The sequence below is a fragment of the Poeciliopsis prolifica genome, unplaced genomic scaffold (genome assembly GCF_027474105.1).
Source record: "Poeciliopsis prolifica strain line A6 unplaced genomic scaffold, Auburn_PproV2 SCAFFOLD010, whole genome shotgun sequence".
Classification (NCBI taxonomy): Eukaryota; Metazoa; Chordata; class Actinopteri; order Cyprinodontiformes; family Poeciliidae; genus Poeciliopsis; species Poeciliopsis prolifica.
In genome coordinates, this window is record NW_026562385.1 from 11781225 (window position 1) to 11803573 (window position 22349).

Below are 22349 nucleotides of genomic sequence, written 5' to 3' on the forward strand. Positions count from 1 at the left end.
GTCTTTGAAAGTAGATCAGTAAATTTCAAACCCTTGACAAAAGAATAAAAATGTTTCAAGTAAAACATCCATAATGCAGGATGTCACATTATGTAACACTAGTTACTGTCTGTTGTGAACAGAAGACAAATCTGTTTTATTGAGAACGCTGAATTAGTGTGACAAGAAGGCGTGAGAGTATTTATTGGACTGAGTGAGCACTCCTGATTTCCCCAAAGATTTTCTCTGCAGGAGACGTGGGTGAGAGTCAAGGCAACGGAGAGTTGAAAAGGTCAGATTTATTAGGTTTTTTTGTCATTTTTCTTCAAACTTCATTCTTTCACCGACATCGGACAGACCAGGTGATGTCACATCACTTTGATAATTCTGTAATTTAATGCGTAGCTAAAATAATAATTAAAAATAAAAAGAAGCAGTAACTGTTGTCTACATAAAGATAGTTTTTAATTAAGGAAAAGATATATTAAAGCTGAGGAGTGAAAATTATGGTTAACGGACGAAAAGAACTGCATGCATAGATGCCTACATGGTGAAAAGTAATTGACCACTAAAAGTAGTGTGACGATCTGTATTGTCATAAATCCTTGAATTGGCAACATTCGCAAAAATACAACATCTCCAATTTCTAACAGCAGTGAGACGCCATTAGAAGCTTTGATCACCAGCAGGTTGAGTTGTCCATGCCATAAAAGATGTGCTCTCCATTTTTGTACAACACAGCAGATGTAGGATAGTAGAACTTCCATGTCCATGAATGTGGAACTCAAAGTGATAAACTCCTCTCACTGGTGCAGTGAACAGCCCTGAGAAGAATCATTATCAGAATTATAAACATTTTTCTCACTTTACTTTCATAACAAATTTACCACATTTTAGTTATGATTGTAAAGAAAATATAAGTAGTAAATTGCAGCACCTGTATTTGGGTTGTAGGCATTTCCAATATTAGTAACAACATTTCTGAAGATCAGAGTGATGTGGGTGTTGAACGGTCCAGTGTGTCCATAACCCGATGCCAATAAAGAGGCAGAGAAAACCAGTCGTTTGGCTGAGAGACAGACAGACAGACAGACAGACAGACAGACAGACAAACATGAGACATCAAATGCAGTTATAAAGGAAGAAAAGATTTTTACATTGTAATATTTTCCACAGTTCATATTGTTTAAATGTTTCTACTGACTGATAAATCCAAGTGATTCACAGTACCAAACAATGTGCTGTTCTTCTCAGTCACTGATTCATTTCTCTGAACAGAACTGAATTGAACAGAACTACTAGTTCATTATTACAGTTTATGGATTATGGACATTTCTCTGCTTTTCCCTACATTGTCATTTGCTTTTGTCTTGTTGTTCAAAATGTGTTTTACCATTTTCTGTTGAATTATCTCCACAACAACATTTAAGGATAATTTCGTCATATATAAACAGGCAAAATACTTGAACATGTTGTCATCATATCTCAACACATTTTTTATACATGACTGTTTTTCTGAATTTGTAAATTGTTCCCAGGTGAATCCTGAGTTTCTCCGACATAGTTAAATATGTGAAGCATCACAGCAACCAATGATCAACCAGTTTTCTGAAGTAGATTCAAAGTGCATTTCAGGAGATCGTCTCATGTTCCCATGAGAAAACTGGATATGAGTTAAAGTTAGGAGTTTCATGTTTACTTGTTTAATCTCAAGTGTGTTGCAATCACAAGTTTCCTTCAGATTTCACAAACCTTCTGCTTCTCTCTTCAGAGCCTCCACTTGGTTTCCAGTCATGTTGGCTTTGACTTTAACAGCAGCCAGTTCTGCTGCCTGAGCTGAAATGAAAAAGTTACCAAATAATTTATATTAAATTAAACATTATGTCTCTGCAGTAATTACTCTGAGGTTTTGCTTTGTTTCCTTACTGATGTCTTCTTGTGTCTAAAATGTATTGTCTGGATTTAAACAAAGCACTTGTTGTGAAAATGAATTTTCTAAAAGAATCACCAAGACGTCATTAGTTGCCTAATGGAGAGAAAGTGTTGATTCACTGAACTCTTGAGAGCGAAACATTCTTTCACAAATGTTTATAAAAACAGTTTTCATGCTGAGATGCTTCATTTTATACACATCTCCATGGAAATGATTGGAGATCCTGATTCTGATCAGTTTCAATGGGTGAGAAAATAAATTTTGGAAATATGGTGCATGTGTGGAGGGTTACCCAACTTTACAAACCCAAATAACTTAATTCAAAATGAATTGAACCTTTTCACATACCAGTCATGAGTTAACTTCCACTTCAAATATTAATAGTCACATTTATTCTGAAACCTGATTATTATAATAGAATAATGATAATAACAAACCTTCTGCTTCTCTCTTTAGAGCCTCCACTTGGTTTTCAGCAGTGACTTTAACAGCAGCCAGTTCTGCTGCCTGAGCTGAAAAGAATCAAATCAAAGATTTTCTTTAAAGTAATTAATCTGAGGTTTTGCTTAGTGGAATAAAAACCTGAATTTATATTGGAACAGAAATGTTTTCTTGCTGCTAAAACTGTTTATAACCACAAATGTTTTCCATGATTGTTTGTTATATTAAAACAACACGTAAAAATATTAAAATCCCGAATAAAAGTTTCTTTAACTCACAATGAATGTTAGTCTGAGTTAGTTTATCAAGTAAAACAAAACAAAAAACAAAAAAACTTAAGATTGATGATTTAACTGTAATAACATAAGTAAAGATCATGGAGGGTAAAAACTTCTGCAAAGCTCTGTAGAAAATATTTGTAGTAAAAATAATCTACATACCTTGATTCTGATCCTGCAGCTTTTTTACCTCAGTTTCTTGCACTAAAAATACATACAAATAATGTTTTAGTCAATTATCTTTCATACATTAAAAATAATCTTTAATTAGAAATTTGGAATGTAAAAAATACTTGAAATTTCTGTTTTGGTAATTTTGTATATTTTCTATGGTAATATAGATTTTACAGCCTGTAACTGTTGGTATTTTTTCTTTTACGTGTTCATTTATAAAGTTCTGTAGAAAATATTTCTATTGAAATTAAACTACATACCTTGATTCTGATCCTGCAGCTTTTTTACCTGAGTTTCTTGTACTAAAGAAAAGTAAACACAAAAATAATGTTTTAGTTTATGATCTTAATTTATGAAATGAATTTTTATTTAGAACTTTTGGTCTAATACAATCAGTACCTTGGTACCGTTGGTTCAGGGATTGCAGCTCCGTCGTCTTCACTGATAACCATAATAAATAATTAAAACTCTGAACCGTATGGATCATTTGATCAATCAGGATCAGTTGATTCAAACTCTGTAACTCTCTGTGAACAAACCTTCATTGTCTCTCTGCAGGTGCTGCACCTCCACCTTCAGTGCAGCCACCCAGGCGCTCATCTCTCTCAGAACAGCGTTGATGTCCTGTGTGCAGGTCTGCTGCTCAGTCACACTCTCTGCTTCTCCCACTTGGCCCTCAGTTTGCCTTACATGTGACAGGATGTCATTGTCAGACTGAGCCTGCAGCTCAGCTGTAGAGACGGAGCAGACGAGCAGCAGCAACGGAAAAAACATTTTCATCTCCATCCTCAGTGTGTCTGGAGGTCCACTCTGATGTTTGACACTTAAATAAGAGCCCAGACCTTTTATTGCTAAGCATTGTTATTCTCTTATCAGAAATTATGTAAGACTTGGTACTTTAGACTTGACCTATAAAAAAAATTACAATCTAGGATCAAAAAGGATATTATAACTTGTTTGTAGGAACGTGATTCTGAATGTTTATTTCAAAAGTTCATATATTGAAAAAAAACTTATGTTCAAAGGTTTTAATTTATTGCTTCGATTTGCAGAAAAAACAAATATTAGATGTAATATTTCATAAGTAGCTGAAGAAAAACCAAAGAAAGACGAGGTATTAATAGTTATAGGTCTTATCAAACTCACATATTAAGCATGTAGATGAAATGTTTTTAATTTAGTAATTGACCATAAATGGCTTTGATGAAATTTTACTTAAAGATCACAGATTTCTGTTTCAAAAGTCAGAATCAGGTCACTTATCATACATTGTTTACTTGATTCAGATGAAATATTATAGTCTTTTGGTTGAGGCATAAATATTTTTAGAATAAATCTAAATGCAATCCAAAACTCTCAAATAAATAAATAATAATAATAACAATGATGATGCGTTTAAATGAATTACAAATATAAATACTAAGGATTGTGAGGATTAATTTCTGTTTTTTGTGTGCTTTGATTAAGACGTTTATAGGAGACGATGATCGTGCCAAATTGGGACCAGATTTCCTGACAGGAAGAAGGAAGGTTAAGGGTCACTGGTTTATGACCCAGGAGCACAAGAACTGAGCTTAAGACCTCAACAGGGATTTTCTTTGCATTGGAATAGACTTGAGACTCTGTGTTTGGCAGCTGGGTTTCTGTTTAGCCCCGCCCCTGATTAGCAGCTGTCAGTCTATGTAACTAGTGACCACCATAAATTAAATAAAAGACACTTCGAGAGAGAATGCTTTAGAGTGTGGGGACAAAGACTAAGACGGAGATGTCTGTGTCCTCTTTCTCCCCTCTAGTGAAAAATCTAATCTCGGTTGTCTTTGTCCTGCTTCTCAATGTCCAGAGAAAATGTTTAGTTGAACGAACTGGACAAATAATTCCTGTATGGACAGAAAATCTCTTGCATGTTAAACTGAAGGTGTAAATTTAATTATTTAGAGTTTATAGGATTGAAAAAGGAAACAAACTCATCTGAATTATCACATTATCTGTCACTGATATGTTTGTTTACCTTCCAACTCTTGACCTGATTAGTTTGTGAACTGCAAGGACAGTCCACTCGACTGAACCTTCGCACAATTTAATGTATGAAGATGAACAAGAAGTGAAAGTTATAAACTCTCTGCATGCAGTGAAAAATGTCCTGCTGTCACACAAACTTTTTCTGTGGAGGAAAACAAACAGCGAATCACCGAAATCTGACTCCATTCAGTCAGATATGAATTTTCAGCTGTTTAAACTTAAAAGGTGAAACTGAACCACATTTATTCTCGTTCAGATAACGCCGACACATTGTGCAGCTGCTGGAGGAAGAGAAGTTTTCAGTCACAGATCAACTGATCCTCCATCACTCTGACCTCCTGCCCTCACTCTCTGCTGCTCCCTTGGTGCTTTACATAATAAACACAAGAACACAAAGTCATGCAACATAGAATCAACAATCAAAAACTACGTCAAGTCCCGTAACAATGCAAATAAAACATTTTTAATATTTAACCTATAAAGCTCAGCCAATGGACATTGACCTACTGGGCCCTTCAAAAACTCTGTTAATAAACATTCACCTACTTTATGCAGACAATGCCGTCCGTACAAGATATATTTGCAGCACTTTCAGCCAATAATCATTGAATTTGTAATTGATTACGTTTCAAATGAGACTTTAAACAGGTGCATTTTTATTCAAGATTTAAAGGAAGTCAGTGTTTCAGCTGTTTTACAGTTTTCTGGAAGTTTGTTCCAAATTCGTGGTATATTGTGCATAAACTCTTCCTACTGCAGGAAGTTCAGCTTGAACCCAGATCAGAGGACAGAATGAACACAGACACTGAGAGAGAGAGCAGCTTGTTAGTGTGAACTGATCACCGACCGCTGGGGAAACACACAATACCGACATAAAATTATAAGTCGTTTGATAAACTGTTCAGGTATAAGAATAAACATGCATTTGTTCTTTTCTGTCATAAAAGGCGACGCGCGTCTCCTTGTTAAGTAGTTCAGGTATTTCAGATGTAGATTTCTGCAGCTTGGTGCAGCAGCACAGCTCTGCACTGCAGTGGCGCAAGAAGTCAGAACTGTTCTGTTTGATGTTTCTACAGTGATTATTACAATTCAATAATGAGGAGAAAATGCTTTTTACCCATATCAGACTCTTTAATTGATCCAGCCACTATTAGCTCTTTCAAAACCTCGACTGGTCTCATTTTTAATCACTCTATTGCAGATTCACTGCTGTGTGTTTCTTTAAAATCACCCAATTTCATATATACAAACAAAACAAATGTCACCATTTCTACTTCTTAACAAGTAATACAGTTAATGTAATAGATTGCACACACGTTTGTTACTGTTTCTACGATATTTTTTTAACTAGAAAACAAAGAACTAATGTGGTGCAAATCGACAGTTTGCTCATCCAGCTTTCATAAAGGTTATAAATGTTTCAGATGATCTGGGTCAATTTTTATGTTCTGATTAGTCATAGACTACAGCAACAACAAAAATGTCAAATACATGTTTACCACAACTGCTAAACATTTTTATAATTAAATCTTTGATGCAGATGTTTTTTATTGTGCTCCTGTCACAGATCATAATAAAAATCTGTCAGTTGCCTAAATGGTGAAAAGCAGACGACCACTAAATGTAGTATGATGATTCTGATCATCATGAATGTTAGATATTTTTTAATATTATCATTTTGTTGTTACTTTAGTTTATATTCAGTCTAAAGTATTATTGTGATTTTAGTATAAACTGACCTGGAGGTTACGACTGTCTTCATGCGAGATAGTAAAACTTTATAGTTCTCAGACCTTCTTCTCTGGTGTTTATCTACCCGGTCTTAGGTGACAGTTTGACCCAGAGCTGAACTGGGCTCAGATTGTAAATTAGATATCACACCTGGAACTGAGTTGTTGGTCTGTTTGTGTTAAATGTTTTACGACGTCTGTTGTATCCTGACTGCACCATGTGACTGTTTGTCTTTGACAATAAAGAGGGAGCTCACGTGAAAGCAGATCAGAACTCTCTATTGAACAGCTCGGAGGAGCTGTTGATCGGGATTTCTCCTTCTGCAGAAGCCTGACCATATTTAATTCATATACGTTGTCTGTGGTTATTTTATTGTAGGTTTGAGGAAAATACCTAACAATGAATCTAGGAATTTCTTGGCAAACGGAAAAATACAACATCTCTGACTTCTTAAATGTTTTTAATTGTTTAAACTTAAAAGGTGAAACTCAGACACACAATATGTTTATCACACAGTTAATGTAATAGACTAGAATTGTACACATTTGACAGAAACCTCTTATTACTGTTTCCACTATTCTTTTAATTTGGAAAATAAAGAAACAATGTGATTCAAATAGACAGTTTGCTCATCCAGCTTTCATAAAAGTTGTAAATGACACTTTAATTCAGACGATCTGGTTCAGTTTTGAAGTTGTGATTTATAATTAGATTACAGCAACAATAACATCAAATCTCCAGCACAGATTTGTTACTTATGGCTGCTGTAGAAACCAGCAGGCTGGATGAACTAAACTGTAATAAACTTTATTTTACAAATGAATCGTTTTCATCATTAATCTTTGCTATAGATGGGGTTTATTGTGCTACAGTCACATGTTGTAATAAAATAATTATTTTACATGGTGAAAAGTAAATGGCCACTGAATGTAGTGTGACGATCTGTATTGTCATAAATCCATGAATTGGCATACATGCGCAAATATACAACATCTCCAATGTCTAACAGCAGTGAGACGCCATTAGAAGCTTCTTGACCAACAGCAGGTTGATGTGTGTATGATACACAGATTTTCTCTCCATTCTTGATCAAAGCTGCAGATGTAGGATTAGAACTTCCAAATCCAAATATGTGGAACTCAAAGTGATAAACTCCTCTCACTGGTGCAGTGAACAGCCCTGAGAAGAATCATTATCAAAATTATAAACACTTTTCTCACGTTACTTTTCTAACAAATTTACCACATTTTAATTATATTTCCAGTCATTTGCAGCACCTGTATTTGGGTTGTAGGCATTTCCAATATTAGTAACAACATTTCTGAAGATCAGATTTATGTGGGTGTTGAACGGTCCAACGTATTCATCACCAGATGTCACCAAAGAGGCAGAGAAAACCAGTCGTTTGGCTGAGAGACAGACAGACATGGGACATCAAATACATTTATAAAGGAAGAAAAGATTTTTACATTGTAATATTTTCCACAGTTCATAATGTTTAAATGTTTCTACTGTCTGATAAATCCAAGTGATTCACATGTACCAACAATGTGCTGTTCTTCTCAGTCACTGATTCATTTCTCTAAACAGAACTGAAATGAACAGAACTACTAGTTCAATCTTCAAATTAATGTGTCACTTCTGCACATCAAAAAAACTGTTTCTCAGAAAGATGAAAATGTTTTTCTACATGCAAAGGATCATGGACATTTCTCTGCTTTTCCCTACATTATCATTTGCTTTTGAAGAACAATTCTGAAACTTGACTTTCAGTCAATGGCAAAGAATAATCATAACAACAAACATTTTCCCAACAGTGTGATTGTGATAAAAATCACTGATCTGGATGTTAATGTTGCCATTAGAGTTGATTTCAGATTTCACAAACCTTCTGCTTCTCTCTTCAGAGCCTCCACTTGGTTTCCAGTCATGTTGGCTTTGACTTTAACAGCAGCCAGTTCTGCTGCCTGAGCTGAAATAAGACGATTATTAAAGAGATTAAATCAATTCAAAGATTTTCTTTACAGTAATTAATCAACATGTTTGAAACAAAAATGTCTTCTTATTTCTTAATCTGGTAAACAGTGTTGCTTCAGTGGCTTGATGGTAATTGAATTTTTCTACATTGTCACATTTTCACCACAAACATATTCCACAGAATTATAAGGAATTTTATTACAGATCAACGATGAAGTATAATTGTCAAGCGGAACAATATCAGTCATGGATTTTATACGTTTTGATAAATTGTAATATTAGTGCAACCGATTTCTCTTAACTTTCATTTGCTTTAATAAGATAAAGAGTGAATAAAGTTCATCTGTGTGTAATCTCAGTATCAATTATTCTGTGAGGAGCTTCAAAGTAAAACTTTTTGAGTTACATGTAAAATGTGATGTATTGTTGGAGACCATCTTTGAAACATGGTGGTGGCAGCATCATCCTGTGTCCTTCTTTTTAACTAGTAAATCTCCAGCACATATTGAGTCATATTTTACAAAATATAAACATCTGAATATGTGGGAGCAGTTTTATGTTTTGCCATAAAAGTTAATAATTGCTTAATAATAAAGAAAAGAGTGAAGTGAAAATTAAAATGAGTCCAGCAGCTAAAAAGTGAATTTTGAATATAAAAGGAAATGTTAATTAACCAGGTTGGAAGCATTTTGGATATTAAAATAAAACGAAATAAATATTTAGAATCCTGAATCAATTAGTGTTCGTTTATAAAGTAATACCTAAAAGAAAACTTTTTTTAAAGTGTGTGGCTGTATTGTAACAAAATATGTAAAGGTTCATGGAATGTAAACACTGTAAAAATAGTGTGAATGATTTACAGTAAATTGCCTGCAACTAAGGTTGCCAGAATTTTAGTGCAGTAAATATGGCCGTAGTGTAAAAGACTTGATGATAAATATTTTGGCAACAGTCACTTTAATAGTTCAAAATGTCAAAATTTACTTAAAATTATGTTTCTTTGAGTTTTAGTAATCTTATATGTTTATGTAAATATTAAGTTTTGGATTTTATGGTTTATAACTGTGGGTATTTCTCAATTTTGTACCACAAATGTTGCTGATTTTTTCTTTGCAGTTTATTTCTGCAAAAGAAGGAATCAATTCAAAGATTTCTGTAGTAAATGTTTCTCCTTCAAATAAAATACAAACCTTGGTTCAGTTGCTGCAGTTTCTTTACCTGAGTTTCACAAACTAAAGAAAAGTGAACACAAAAATAATGTCTTAGTTTCCAATATAACAGTAAATTTGTTGGTTGAAGGTTGAGAAAGCAAGTCAGAGGTTAAAGTTAAGAGTTTCATGTTTACTTGTTTAATCTCAAGTGTGTTGCAATCACAAGTTTCCTTCAGATTTCACAAACCTTCTGCTTCTCTCTTCAGAGCCTCCACTTGGTTTTCAGCAGTGACTTTAACAGCAGCCAGTTCTGCTGCCTGAGCTGAAAACAATCAAAACAAAGATTTTCTTTACGGTAATTAATCTGAGATTTTGCTTAGTGGAATAAAAACCTGAATTCATATTGGAACACAAATGTTTTCTTGCTTCTAAAACTGTTTATAACCACAAATATTTTCCATGATTGTTTGTTATATTAAAACAACATGAAAAAAATATTAAAATCCCGAATAAAAGTTTGTTTATCTCACAATGAATATTTCAATCTGGATCAACTCACACAGAGAAAAATAAGCAGTTAGAGGATTTTAATGAACAAATCTTTGGCGCTCGAACCGGCGGAAGACTAGTGAGCGTAGATCGCCGGGGGGGAGATGCTGAGTCCGGCGAAGCTCACTAGTCTTACCCCCCCGGTCCGAATACTGATGATGGAGCAGAGCCTTGGATGGAGGAGCGCGTAGGGCGCCTGGAGAATGGTCATCGGGCTGAAGGTGGAGATGGGGAGGAGGTGGGCGAAGCACAGCTGACGAGCAGGCAGATCCCCGGAAGCTCGTCTTCTTGAATGGACCGGCTTGACGTTGATTGGCTGGGACGCGCGAGGGCGCCGATCCTGATTGGCTGCAGCAGGGTGTGACGTGATTGAAGAGGATCAGCTGTGATGTAGATCAGCTGTGTTCTGTCTCCCAGCTTGAATTTACGCCTAAGCTCCATTTCAATCTGGATCAACTCACACAGAGAAAAATAAGCAGTTAGAGGATTTTAATGAACAAATCTTTGGCGCTCGAACCGGCGGAAGACTAGTGAGTGTAGATCGCCGGGGGGGAGATGCTGAGTCCGGCGAAGCTCACTAGTCTTACCCCCCAAAAAGAGGGTGCCGGCCGAGGCCTAGCTGCCTGCAGTCCGACGGACTGTATGCAGGCTCTGAAGCGGGGCCTGCAGTCTGATAGACTTGTTAGGCACGAGCCGCATCGTTGGCAGGGGCCACTAGGCACGAACCGCATCATTGGCAGGGGCCACTAGGCGCGAGCCGCATCATTGGCGGGGGCCACTAGGCGCGAGCCGCATCGTTGGCGGGGGCCACTAGGCGCGAGCCGCATCGTTGGCGGGGGCCACTAGGCGCGAGCCGCATCGTTGGCGGGGGCCTGCAGTCTGATAGACTTGTTAGGCGCGAGCCGCATCGTTGGCGGGGGCCACTAGGCACGAGCCGCATCGTTGGCGGGGGCAGCTAGGCACGAGCCGCATCGTTGGCGGGGGCCACAAGGGACTGACAGACGTATACAGGCCTGATGAGCATGATGTGCTATGAGGAGCGGAGGGGGGACCGGTTGCTGCCGGGCTGAAGGCTGAGGATCTCTGGTCTGGCCGGTTCCCCTTGAAATTTAATGGTTAAAAATGGCCCAAAAAAAAAAAAACTACATCGTCATGCTGACTGCTCACCTGATGACATGGAGCGTTGGGCTTCGAGCACAGTTGCGAGATTGGGTCTGATGTAGGAAGTGAAGGCCGAAGATGACCAGCGGCCAAGCTGGAGGAGGGAAGCGATGGGGACGCCTTGTGCTGGGGCGGACGTAGCAGCGCCTATTCTAAATGGATTTCCTGAATAATGATCGGGGAGAAGGCCGCCTTCTCGTAAAATAGGGCGGAGGTGGCGGATAAACGAATCTGCGGTCGTGGGGAAGCCTACGGGAGCTATAAACTGGGGTTTAGCTTCCTGATAGATTTGATGCCTTTTGCACACGAATTTGAGTGTGGCACGGAAGGGGCAAGATGGCCGTCTATGCGTGCGATAGAAAAAGTACGAAGACCTTTAATTTTGGAGTGCGTGATTAGGAGGGTGCAATGGTCGGGGAAAAATTTGATATCGGAGATTGATAAATCTTTTGGAGGGTTGAAGACTGGAGAAGCTGAGGCGAACTCGCCCGACCTGAGGAAACCATAGGATGCTTGGAGAAGAGCGCAGGAGAGGAGCGCTTTAACGTAGTTGGAGAAAGTACAAGCTCGGAGCATGGTGATAAGCTTTATGGGTAGAGGGAGAGTGATAGGCTTCAGCGGTTGGGATACCTGGTGGAATGCTTAGAGGTCAAAGAGTAGAAGTTTCGCGGCTGGGTTCGAAAGGAGACTGGGTGCTGTGCTTGGTTGCGAAAGTTTTGCGTGAAGATTGATTCCTGCGAACGACTGAGAATATAGGGGATTTGACTGACGAAGGTTGACAGTGGGTGATGAAGGCGAGGACGTTGGACATGGTGACAGAGTATGAGGTAGAATTAACAGCTCCTGGCTGAGGATCACCGAGCAGGTGGTTGGTACGGCGAAGCTTAGGCAAGAGGGCTTGGTCGACCTAGCTGACCTGTTGTCTGCAATATTGAGGCGCAGCGATATTGCGGGGCGATGTTGTACAAGTACTACACTCTGGTGAAAGAATAGGAACCTCTCCAAAATGTGACTTTTGTAGAGTCGGAGTCACTGACTGAAATGTTACTTGGTTAAAAGTCTTAAAGTATCTGAAATGCCCTGTACTTCGAAATACTTAAGTAGAAAAGTATATACTTTTTTTTTTTTTAATACCACGCTGCTGTTGCGGTGGCCCTCCGAGGGGCGCGAGCCGCGTTGTTGGAGGGGGCCCTCCGAGGGGCTGGAGGGGTTGGAGGGGGCCCTCCGAGGGGCGCGAGCCGCGTCGTTGGCGGGGGCCCGCCGAGGGGCGGAAGCCGCGTTTTGAGCTGTGAATGATGTGTCAGCGCTAACTAAAGGCCGAAGGCCGCTGGTCTGCCGGATTACTAGGTAAGAATGTGTTAAAGACTGTCAGTGCTCCATCGCCAGGCATTTGAAAGATACTCACGTAGCGGATAAGAACGTTGAGCTTCACGCACAGCTGAAGTTCAGTCCGACATGGAATGGAAGGCTGGGATGGCCGATGGCCGAGCGATAGAGAGAAGCTGTAGGAACACTTGGACAATGGTTATGCTGAACCGGCTGAGGGTGCAGAAAAGATAGTAGTGCCTTTCGTTTGGGAAGCTTATGAGGAGGTTGTAGTGGTCAGGGAAGGATTGGGAACGGACTAAGAAATTCGAACGATGCTAGGAAGGAAGCGGATGATGGGGGCGCTTGGTGAAAGACGACCCTTTGTAACGGAGATACCTTGACTAAGGATCGAGGAGAGACTAGATGATGTGCTAGATCGCTGAAGCGCTACACAGAAAATAATTCCGACAGGCAGAACTGGACGTGACAAGTTTGGATCAACAATCATCGAGACGGTGAGTGATGAAGGTGAGAACTGGACGTCTTAAAGTATCTGAGAGAGCTGGAGGAGTAAGGGAGACGGATTCATAACTGAGCAGGACTTGGTGACTGATTGCCGGACGACGTAAACGAGGAAGTAGTAGAAGGGCAAAACCCGATTTTGTGCCATTACGTGCTGAACACAGGAAGGGATATAGTGTCATTTAGTCGAGCGTTGGTTCTAAGAAGGATGGATCAGCTCAGGGAGAGTAATGGCCGTGAGTAGTGACAGGCAGCAAAGACCTGGCTTCTTTCATAGGCTGAGCGAGTTCTACGGGGAACGCAGAAGAGGAAATGAATGAAAGGTATAAATCTTGATTGACATGATCGTCACTTCTAAATTTGTCCAGCAGATGGTAGCAGGAGACCATGAGAAAGCCATGAACTGCGTTATCATGAGCTTGAGACTTAAATTCCCATAATACATTCGAATTGCACGAATATACAAAAACTACTGAAATACTGGTGAGACTTATATTAATTTTCGGACTAGGCGATTATGCTAAATGCTTGTTTAGCGATGAGCGTGGGCTCTTAACGCCAGAGGTTGTTGGCAACTTGAGTTTAAGACAAACCGGTTCGCGCTGAATTCGGGAAGTAGAATAGCAGATGCGTACCCGACGCCTTAGAAAACATGTATTGCCTTAAGCGCCGCTCTCTGGTGGCCAGCGAGAGCCGCACAAGAGATCGACCAACTACGCGTATTTAAATGAAAAATAGGCAGAATTACGGGAGCTAAACGAGATACTCAGACAGCACAACCCCTAAATATAAAGAAGCAACAAAGAAACAAACCCTTATCGAACCAGACTTAACACCCGGACTCGTCCGTGACTTTAAAGAATCACGTCCTGTTTAAATAAGCTGAAGCTGTGGCAGACAGCCTGAGGGCCTCTGGGATTAGAGGGCAGGGTGTGCCGAGGAGCGACTGGGCTCCTGGCGGAATGGAGCGATCTAAGCCAGCAACTGAGGCGAGGGCTTCGGGGCCCGGGCGGGGAATGCCGGAACGAAATGCTGAATTGAGAGCCGATTAGGCTGAGATGAGGTGAACCCAGCTCGCTGACTGCACTAAGCGTTCGGTTGTCCCTGAGACGTACAGATTGACCCGCCCAGGGGCGACATGAACATGCATTGAAGTGCTGGTGCACTGACTGAGAGCTGAGCGAACGGCTGATGAACGGACAGGAGCGGGTACGTCTTACCTGGCAACGCCCTCGATGGGCGGGAGATGTTATGGTATGATGAGACTGAAGAGCCGGCTGGGAGCCAAGACACGGAGTGAGCGCAGTGGTCCGGAGGCAGCGTACGCCCGGCGACGAACAGGAGGAGACCGTCCAGGTAATGGAGCCAGTTCATGATGAGACAGCAGAAACAGCAGGAGGAACCAAAGCAGGTCTTGGGGACAACCTGCGCACGACTGCGGGGCAGCGTCAGAGAGCCGCAGCAATTGAACGATCGTGAGCCGGAGCAGGGAACCAGGCGGATGACGGAATGTGACCACGACATGAAAAGGGAAGATGTCCCGCTTCGACGCCGCCGATGGAGGCCGAAGGAAGGCTAGGAGCGGCAGTAGGATCTGTGAGGAGCCACTGGAAGATTAACGAAGTGCAGCCGGCGGCCAAGGGATGATTCCTGGACCTGAGCGGTGAAAGAAGGGAAGGACATCTACGGTGCTCTGCAGACCAAAGACGAAGCACAGCTGACGAGCAGGCAGATCCCCGGAAGCTCGTCTTCTTGAATGGACCGCTTGACGTTGATTGGCTGGGACGCGCGAGGGCGCCGATCCTGATTGGCTGCAGCAGGGTGTGACGTGATTGAAGAGGATCAGCTGTGATGTAGATCAGCTGTGTTCTGTCTCCCAGCTTGAATTTACGCCTAAGCTCCATTAGTCTGAGTTAGTTTATCAAGTAAAACCCCCCCCCAAAAAAAAACTTAAGCTTGATGATTTAACTGTAATAAAATAAGTAAAGGTAATGGGGTGTAAAAACTTCTGCAAAGCTCTGTGGAAAATATTTGTAGTAAAAATAAACTACATACCTTGATTCTGATCCTGCAGCTTTTTTACTTCAGTTTCTTGCACTAAAAATACATACAAATAATGTTTTAGTCAATTATCTTTCATACATTAAAAATAATCTTTAATTAGAAATTTGGAATGTAAAAAATACTTGAAATTTCTGTTTTGGTAATTTTGTATATTTTCTATGGTAACGTAGATTTTACAGCCTGTAACTGTTGGTATTTTTTCTCTTCCATAAACTTCCATAATGGAGACTTTCTTTTACGTGTACATTTATAAAGCTCTGTAGAAAATATTTGTATTGAAATTAAACTACATACCTTGATTCTGATCTTGAAGCTTTTTTACTTCAGTTTCTTGTACTAAAGAAAAGTAAACACAAAAATAATGTTTTAGTTTATTATCTTAATTTATTAAATGAATTATTATTTAGAGCTTTTGGTCTATTACAATCAGTACCTTGGTACCGTTGGTTCAGGGATTGCAGCTCCGTCGTCTTCACTGATAACCATAATAAATAATTAAAACTCTGAACCGTATGGATCATTTGATCAATCAGGATTAGTTGATTCAAACTCTGTAACTCTCTGTGAACAAACCTTCATTGTCTCTCTGCAGGTGCTGCACCTCCACCTTCAGTGCAAGATGATAAGACTTGGTACATTAAACTTGACCTGGAAAAACTCTAATCTAGGATCATAAAGGATATTATAACCTGTTTGTAGGAACGTGATTCTGAATGTTTATTTCAAAAGTTCATATAGTGAAAAAAAAAACTTGTTAAAGTTAAAAGGTTTTAATTTATTGGTTCAACTTGCATGAAAATAAATATTAGATCTAATAATTCAAAGGAAGCTGAAGAAAAACAAAAGAAAACAAAGTATAAATAATTATAGGTCTTATTAAAGTCACATATTACGCATATAAATGAAATGCTATTAATGTTACAAGTGTCAATAATTTATAATAAATGGATTAAAAGAGGTTTTACTAAAAGATCAAAGATTTTTCTGTTTCTATGGTTACAATAAGGTCATTAATCATGAGTTGTTTACTTGATTCAGATGAAACTTTATAGTTTTTCTGTTGAGGTATAAATATTTTCAGAATAAACCTGCGATTGAAATTCAGTCAAAAACCCAAAAAGTCATTTGAAAAAAACTTGAAACTCTAAAGATTAGAACTAAAAAAAACAAAGCTCATCAATTTTCAAATCATATTTTCATTCTAGAAAATCTCTTGTGGGTTGAACTTAAGGTGTTGTAAATTTAATTGTTTTCAGTTTATGGGATGGAAACAGGAAACTAAACCTGAATTATGATAATCTGTCACTGATAGCGCCACCTACTGGTATGTTTGTTTTTTGATTTAATTAGTTTGTAATCAGTCCACTGGACTGAACTCCAGGGGTCTTACATAGAAATGTTGTTTATGTCCAGAAAATGAGCGACGCAATATTTTACACACAATTCAATGTATAAAAATGAACAAAGAGTGAAAGTTACTCAAACCTTCTACATGTAATGAAAATGTCCAGCAGAAACACCTTTTTTCTTTTTGTGGAGAAAAATAAACAGTAAAACTCACTGAAGCACAAAAATCTGACTTTACTCAGTTATTTAACCCACAGAGCATTAAACCCAATGATTGTCAAGATTTATGTTTTTAATTGTTTAAACTTAAAAGGTGAAACTCAGACACACTAATTCTCATTCAGGTGATACACACACACACACACAACCCCCCCCCCCCCCCCCACCCAACACACACACAAAATGTAATCTTTTAAACCATTTAATATGTTTATCACACAGTTAATGTAATAGACTAGAATTGTACACATTTGACAGAAACCTCTTATTACTGTTTCCACTATTCTTTTAATTTGGAAAATAAAGAAACAATGTGATTCAAATAGACAGTTTGCTCATCCAGCTTTCATAAAAGTTGTAAATGACACTTTAATTCAGACGATCTGGTTCAGTTTTGAAGTTGTGATTTATAATTAGATTACAGCAACAATAACATCAAATCTCCAGCACAGATTTGTTACTTATGGCTGCTGTAGAAACCAGCAGGCTGGATGAACTAAACTGTAATAAACTTTATTTTACAAATGAATCGTTTTCATGATTAATCTTTGCTATAGATGGGGTTTATTGTGCTACAGTCACATGTTGTAATAAAAAAATTATTTTAGATGGTGAAAAGTAAATGACCACTGAATGTTGTGAGACGATTTGTGTTGTCATGAATCCATGAATTGGCATACATTTGCAAATATACAACATCTCCAATTTCTAACAGCAGTGAGACGCCATTTGTAGCTTCTTGACCACCAGCAGGCTGACTTGTGTATGATATACAGATTTGCTCTCCATTCTTGATCAATGCAGCAGATGTAGGATTAGTAGAACTTCCATGTCCATATATGTGGAACTCAAAGTGATAAACTCCTCTCACTGGTGCAGTGAACAGCCCTGAGAAGAATCATTATCAGAATTATAAACATTTTTCTCACTTTACTTTTATGACAAATTGACCACATTTTAGTTATGATAGTAAAGAAAATATATGTAGTAAATTGCAGCACCTGTATTTGGGTTGTAGGCATTTCCAATATTAGTAACAACATTTCTGAGGATCAGAGTGATGTGGGTGTTGAACGGTCCAGTGTTTCCGCTACCCGATGCCAATAAAGAGGCAGAGAAAACCAGTTGTTTGGCTGAGAGACAGACAGACAGACAGACATGGGACATCAAATGCAGTTATAAAAGAAGAAAAGATTTTTACATTGTAATATTTTCCACAGTTCATAATGTTTAAATGTTTCTACTGTCTGATAAATCCAAGTGATTCACATGTACCAACAATGTGCTGTTCTTCTCAGTCACTGATTCATTTCTCTAAACAGAACTGAAATGAACAGAACTACTAGTTCAATCTTCAAATTAATGTGTCACTTCTGCACATCAAAAAAACTGTTTCTCATAAAGATGCAAATGTTTTTATACATGCAAAGGATCATGGAGATTCCTCTGCTTTTCCCTACGTTGTCATTTGCTTTTGATGAACAAATCTGAAACTTGACTTTCAGTCAATGGCAAAGAATAATCATAATAACAAACCTTTTCCCAACAGTGTGATTGTTATGAAAATCACTGATCTGGATGTTAATGTTGCCATTAGAGTTGATTTCAGATTTCACAAACCTTCTGCTTCTCTCTTCAGAGCCTCCACTTGGTTTCCAGTCATGTTGGCTTTGACTTTAACAGCAGCCAGTTCTGCTGCCTGAGCTGAAATAAGACGATTATTAAAGAGATTAAATCAATTCAAAGATTTTCTTTACAGTAGTAGTTAATCAACTTGTTTGAAACAAAAATGTCTTCTTATTTCTTAAACTGGTAAACAGTGTTTCTTCAGTGGCTTGACGGTAATTGAATTTTTCTACATTGTCACATTTTCACCACAAACATGTTCCACAGGATTATAAGGAATTTTATGACAGATCAACAATGAAGTATAATTGTCAAGCGGAGCAATATCAGTCATGGATTTTATACGTTTTGACAAATTGAAATATTATTATCGACTTATCTTAACTTTCATTTGCTTTAAAAAGACAAAGAGTGAATAAAGTTCATCTGTGTGTAATCTCAGTATAAATGATTCTGTGAGGAGCTTCAAAGTAAAACTTTTTGAGTTACATGTAAAATGTGATGTATTGTTGGAGACCATCTTTGAAACATGGTGGTGGCAGCATCATCCTGTGTCCTTCTTTTTAACTAGTAAATCTCCAGCACATATTGAGTCATATTTTACAAAATATAAACATCTGAATATGTGGGAGCAGTTTTATGTTTTGCAACAAAAGTGAATAATTGCTTAATAATAAAGAAAAGAGTGAAGTGAAAATTAAAATGAGTCCAGCAGCTAAAAAGTGAATTTTGAATATAAGAGGAAATGTTAAATAACCATGTTGGAAGCATTTTGGATATTAAAATAAAACTAAATAATTATTTTAAATCTTGTTTCAATTAGTGTTTGTTTATAAAGTAATACCTAAAAAAATATATTTTTTAAAAGTTTGTGGCTGTATCGTAACAAAATATGTAAAGGTTCATGGCTGTTAGTCCTGTTTGTCTCTGTGTTGCCCTGCGACAGACTGGCGACCTGTCCAGGGTGACCCTGCCTCTCACCCGGAACACAGCTGGAGATAGGCACCAGCACCTCCCGACCCCGTTAGGGAGAAGGGTAATCAGAAAGTGGATGGATGGATGGAAAATAAAACTAAATAAATATTTAAAATCCTGAATCAATTAGTGTTCGTTTATAAAGTAATACCTAAAAGAAATAATTTGTTTTAAAGTTTGTGACTGTATTGTAACAAAATATGTAAAGGTTCATGGAATGTAAACACTGTAAAAATAGTGTGAATAATTTACAGTAAATTGCCTGCAACTAAGGTTGCCAGAATTTTAGTGCAGTAAATATGGCCGTAGGAACAAGACTTGATGATAAATATTTTAGCAACAGTCACTTTGATAGTTCAAAATTGCTAACTTTACTTAAAATTATGCTTCCTTGAGTTTTAGTAATCTTATGTGTTTATGTAATATTAAGTTTTGGACTTTATGGTTTGTAACTGTGGGTATTTCTCAATTTTGTACCACAAATGTTGCTGATTTTTTCTTAGCAATTTATTTCTGCAAAAGAAGGAATCAATTCAAAGATTTCTGTAGTAAATGTTTCTACCTTTACCTGAGTTTCACGAACTAAAGAAAAGTGAACACAAAAATAATGCCTTAGTTTCCAATATAACAGCAAAATTTTGGGGGTTGAAGGTTGAGAAAGCGAGTTAGAGGTTAAAGTTAGGAGTTTCATGTTTATTTGTTTAATCTCAAGTGTGTTGCAATCACAGGTTTTCTTCAGATTTCACAAACCTTCTGCTTCTCTCTTCAGAGCCTCCACTTGGTTTCCAGTCATGTTGGCTTTGACTTTAACAGCAGCCAGTTCTGCTGCCTGAGCTGAAATGAAAAAGTTACCAAATAATTTATATTAAATTAAACATTATGTCTCTGCAGTAATTACTTTGAGGTTTTGCTTTGTTTCCTTACTGATGTCTTCTCGTGTCTAAAATTCATTGTCTGGATTTAAACAAAGCATTTCTTGTGAAAATGAATTTTCTAAAAGAATCACCAAGACGTCATTAGTTGCCTAATGGAGAGAAAATGTTGATTCACTGAACTCTTGAGAGCAAAACATTCTTTCACAAATGTTTATAAAAACAGTCTTCATGCTGAGATGCTTCATTTTATACACGTCTCCATGGAAGAGATTAGAGATCCTGATTCTGATCAGTTTCAATGGGTGAGAAAATACTTTTGGTCATATGATGCATGTGTGGAGGGCTACCCAACTTTATAAACCCAAACAGACAGAACATGACATTCTTTACCTTTTGGACCAGCCCTTGTCTCATGACAGGAAATGAATTGAACCTTTTCACATATCAGTCATGAGTTAACTTCCACTTCAACAATTAATAGTCACATTTATTCTGAAACCTTGATTCTTATTATAGAATAATGATAATAACAAACCTTCTGCTTCTCTCTTCAGAGCCTCCACTTGGTTTTCAGCAGTGACTTTAACAGCAGCCAGTTCTGCTGCCTGAGCTGAAAATAATCAAATCAAAAATTTTCTTTACAGCAATTAATCTGAGGTTTTGCTTAGTGGAAGAAAAACCTCAATTTTTATTGAAACAGGAATGTCTTCTTGCTGCTAAAACTGTTTATAACCACAAATGTTTTCCATAATTATTTGGGTTATTAAAACAACACGTAAAAATATTAAAATCCTGAATGAAAGTTTCTTTAATTCACAATGAATGTTAGTCTGAGTTAGTTTATCAAGTAAAAACAAAAAACAAAAGAAATTAAGATTGGTGATTTTACAGTAATAAAATTAGTAAAGATCATGGAGGGTAGAAAATATTATTTAGAAAATACTTGTGATAAAAATAAACTACATACCTTGATTCTGATCTTGCAGCTTTTTTACCTCTGTTTCTTGTACTAAAGAAAAGTAAATACAAAAATAATGTTTTAGTTTATGATCTTAATTTATTAAATGAATTATTATTTAGAGCTTTTGGTCTAATACAATCAGTACCTTGGTACCGTTGGTTCAGGGATTGCAGCTCCGTCGTCTTCACTGATAACCATAATAAATAATTAAAACTCTGAACCGTATGGATCATTTGATTGATCAGGATCAGTTGATTCAAACTCTGTAACTCTCTGTGAACAAACCTTCATTGTCTCTCTGCAGGTGCTGCACCTCCACCTTCAGTGCAGCCACCCAGGCGCTCATCTCTCTCAGAACAGCGTTGATGTCCTGTGTGCAGGTCTGCTGCTCAGTCACACTCTCTGCTTCTCCCACTTGGCCCTCAGTTTGCTTTACATGTGACAGGATGTCATTGTCAGACTGAGCCTGCAGCTCAGCTGTAGAGACGGAGCAGACGAGCAGCAGCAACGGAAAAAACATTTTCATCTCCATCCTCAGTGTGTCTGGAGGTCCACTCTGATGTTTGACACTTAAATAGGAATAGAGTTTATTATTCCTGATTAATTATTACCATACTGTTATCAGAAACAAGATGATAAGACTTGGTACTTTAAACTTGACCTGGAAAAACTCTAATCTAGGATCATAAAGGATATTGTAACCTGTTTGTAGGAACGTGATTCTGAATGTTTATTTTAAAATTCATATAGTGAAAAAAAAACAAAACTTGTTAAAGTTCAAAGGTTTTAATTTATTGGTTCAACTTGCATGAAAATAAATATTATATCTAATAATTCAAAGGAAGCTAAAAAAAAGAGAAAACAATGTATAAATAATTATAGGTCTTATTAAACTCACATATTAAGCATGTAGATGAAATGATATTAATATTACAAGTGTCAATAAATGAGCGACGCAATATTTTACACACAATTCAATGTATAAAAATGAACAAAGAGTGAAAGTTACTCAAACTTTCTACATGTAATGAAGATGTCCAGCAGAAAAACTTTTTTTCT

At 37.7% G+C, this 22349-nt stretch overlaps 1 protein-coding gene across 1 annotated transcript; it reads right to left on the bottom strand.

The window, feature by feature from the left end:
* Positions 1–258: 258 nt before the first annotated feature.
* On the bottom strand, positions 259–21865 carry LOC129363345 (kinesin-like protein K39). Its single transcript, XM_055035400.1, has 12 exons — positions 21576–21865; positions 21436–21477; positions 21297–21338; positions 20865–20939; positions 20205–20288; positions 18474–18557; positions 9931–10005; positions 9723–9764; positions 8444–8527; positions 1732–1815; positions 917–1048; positions 259–803 (listed from the first exon to the last, which is right to left on the bottom strand). Exons 1-12 carry the CDS (start codon positions 21820–21822, stop codon positions 646–648), a joined length of 1149 nt encoding a protein of 382 aa, XP_054891375.1. The 5' UTR covers positions 21823–21865; the 3' UTR covers positions 259–645.
* Between the last annotated feature and the right edge of the window lie 484 nt (positions 21866–22349).